General features: G+C 35.0%; 1 protein-coding gene across 1 annotated transcript; it reads left to right on the forward strand.

Annotated features, from left to right (window-relative positions):
* Positions 1 to 1,116: 1,116 nt before the first annotated feature.
* Positions 1,117 to 1,556, forward strand: LOC131074097 (pentatricopeptide repeat-containing protein At4g19191, mitochondrial-like). The gene is made up of 2 exons (XM_058010639.1): positions 1,117 to 1,279; positions 1,363 to 1,556. The coding sequence occupies exons 1-2, from the start codon at positions 1,117 to 1,119 to the stop codon at positions 1,554 to 1,556; spliced, it is 357 nt and encodes a 118-aa protein (XP_057866622.1).
* Positions 1,557 to 3,541: the final 1,985 nt, after the last annotated feature.

A 3,541-nucleotide genomic window follows, 5' to 3' on the forward strand; every position in this document is an offset into this window, starting at 1 on the left:
GCATAGTGGGCCCATAACCCATAGGGCTAAGGATCGAAACCGGGTCAAATTTTTTATTATGGTATGAGCATGAATTGCTAACCCCATTTATTTAATTAATAGGTGCTAAGAACAGAGTTGGTAGCACCCTTGAAGGGTAGTTTATAACTACTTGATGATGTAATTGTAAGTCTAATTGAGCAAGAGGAAATGCTTACCAATAGTGATAAAGTTTCTAGGAGGAATGATAAGTGGTTGGAGACTATGGTGCATCCACTACATTCATTGCGCTCACAAATGACATACTACGATTTTGGACATGAGACTACATTATAAATGACACCACATGAAGCCATATGAATTATATTCTACAAAGAACATAAAGACCAGTGATTGTCGCCTTTAATGATTAAATAAACTTGCTTAAGTTGAAATTTCTCTAACATTGGGACACTATGATAAGTGAATTCAACCAACCTAGCGAGTGCTTGGACTAAGGACACGTGAATCGATAAGGAAAATTTATGATGTCTCATATGATTTGTACATGGTACTTTGCAAGAATTAACTTAAAAATAGGTATATTGAATGATATTATATTGAATCTTCTTATGAAAATTAACCTATGAATTGAAAATGGAGAACGGGATTAAGAAAATAGGGGCTCGCTCAAGAGTAAATTTTAGAAGCCTAATCTTAAATCTTGTAAATTGATTCAAATTTGTCAAATTGTGGGAGATGAAACCAATTCAAATAACAATGTTAAGGGGTTCAAAAGCAATTAATCTGGCTAATATCCCTATAATTTGAATAAATTGACAAAATAAACCCTTTAGTAAGTCGAGGACGGCTTATTCTAAGGGAGGAAGGATGTCACTTCCCTGTCTATGGGTTATCTCCTGTAGGTGATCACGGTCAAAGAACCAAATAGGAAATAATAAATGGAGTCACTTGAGATGACTATTGAAATAATGCAAAAAGGCGGAGGAGGGATGATCGAGAAGACAATCCTCAATTAGGAGGAATGGGCATGTGAGGGAGGGTACCTCATGCCATTAATAATGCATGGAAACTCTCATGTGGAAGGAGAAAAATGGCAGGCCCTTGGTTAGATTGCCATGAGAAGTGTTCCACAGAATGCCCGAAAGAGATGTGGTCTCCTGGACTTTAATGATTGCAGGATATGCACAAATGGGCCTGTTGAAAATGCCAGAGATTTTTCAGCAAATGCAATTAGCAGGTGTAAATTCTAACTTCAAAATCTTTCTCAGCGTATTGTCAGCCTGTGCCAAGTTCGGAGGTTAGGAACAAGGAATGTAGTTCTATTGAGTATAAGTAAGAGTATATTTTCATCTGATGTTGTATCTGTTAGCGCCCTCATAGATATGTATGCGAAATGTGGAAATGTACACAAGGCACGAAAACTGTTTTATAGAGTGCTTGACAAAAATGTTGCCTCATGGACTACAATAGTTTTAGGATATGCTATGCATGGGTGTGGTAGGGATGCTCTCAAAATCTCTGAGCAATGCAACACTCTGCAATGTACCCGGACGATAAATTGGCAGTTGAGGTGATGTTCAAAAGGTAAGAAGAGTGATGGAGGATAGAGGAGCAAAATGACACATGGATGTAGCTAGACTGAAGTCCACAAAAGGATTCCAAGTAAGGAGGAAGCGAGCTGAACTAGCTGACGTACTAAGGAGAGGATTTCGACACAAACACATCAACAAACTTGAAGATATCAATAAGTAGGAGATTTGGCCATTTGTTTTCAAAATTCATGTTTCTTTTTAGTCTGTGCATTCTTTCCCTAAATAATCGAGAATAAATTTGTCTTAACTTAGCGTGAAGACATTTAATGAACACAATTTAGCATATAGAGATTATGCAAAAACAAATTAGAAAGAATTCATAGGAGATTCAACCTTGTGTAGTTTGTTCGTATGAGGAACATGTGACGTTAAAGGGGAATATAAATTAATTTGATATTGTATCTATACATGGAAGCTTCATAAGAATACTAACTAAGAAACCCTATTGTTGCATCTACCATAGTAGATCATGGCTATAGTGACATCACCGTTAAATTGCTATGTAATATTATTTGTGTGGTGATTTGAGAGTAAAAATATTAAATATAATGTAGTGTAATACTCTTTTGAACTTATTTGGGAATCACTTATAATACTCTAGTGCATGTTAATGGTAAACACAAAAGAATGCCATAAATAGATTTTATTACATTGGGCATTATAAATGTATAGGACATGTTCCTTATAAAATGTTGCAAGCATATGCAACTCTCTCCTTGATATTCTAAACTATGCAATTAAATGTTCTTTAGGTAAGAACCTATATATTAATTGATCATGGCATGGTACCATTATTAGAATCTTAGAAGTACTGTGAAAGTTAAATATCAATAGTGGTTTTGGTTGGTTGAATAAATTTATTTACTTTCCTGATAATAAGACATGCCATGAAGCCATATTGGTGGCTTGCTTGATAGGGGTATCCAAAGATACTTTAGTTGAATTTAACACGTACTATGATATCCCCTTATTTATAATATCTTGATATATAAGACAATACTATTATTAGTTTGGGCCAAATATGTTGATCTTAGTTGAATGAATTATATTGTAGAAGTTCCTTTAAAATCATGAGTAGAAAATGGGATATGGAATTGTATGTTATCATAGTCCATTAGATACTAATCAATATACTATCACTATAGATAAATTAGTAAGCAATTATGTTATCTCTATGCACATGGTGGCGTGAGCATTGTTCCATTTGATCATATTTATACATTAATGGGAATTTTTGAACTTGTGAATAATATTTATGCTTGAACTTAAGAGACATAAGAGGGCATTAGAGTTATGGATAAGATCTTTAGATAAAAGATAACCTTACATCATGATCCAAGAGTATGATATAATTTATATGAGCCTTGACTCTTTATTACATAAAATATTTAGGTCGCCTTGGTTTGTGGTGCCACAACCATACAGTTCACTAATCATATCTTTAATTATCATAATATATTGATACCATGGTAAATAATTTATAATATTACATGATGTCTATAACATTCTTAAGTATGAGCACCTCGATAGAAGAGCTATCGTGGGAGTGAAATAAAGTATACTACGGTTGTGTAAAAATCATGGATAAGGTGAGGATAAATCTATGTTGTGAACCTGGATTCACGGAGGTGAAGGATTGCTAAGGGCTATCTAGGATTTGATACGGCAACGATTGCACTGGTAGTTACCTTACCATGCAAGTAGCGATAACCGTAGCTAACCGTAGTATCAGGAGGGTTCACTAGCAGTCACCTATAGCATGGGAGTGATTGATGCTGAGTGTTACCCTGGATTCTGAAGAAGATAGCTGACAATATATCTAAGGTCACTATGAGGTATATGTCGAAAGCTACTTCTTCCTAGTTGGACAAACTTGTCGTCACTGGCATATAGGCGATTGAATTTGGAATCCAATGAACTAGGTTGACATATACTTTTTCCTAGTTGGACAAACTTGTCGTCGGTGG

Source organism: Cryptomeria japonica, chromosome 4 (assembly GCF_030272615.1).
Source record: "Cryptomeria japonica chromosome 4, Sugi_1.0, whole genome shotgun sequence".
Classification (NCBI taxonomy): domain Eukaryota; kingdom Viridiplantae; phylum Streptophyta; class Pinopsida; order Cupressales; family Cupressaceae; genus Cryptomeria; species Cryptomeria japonica.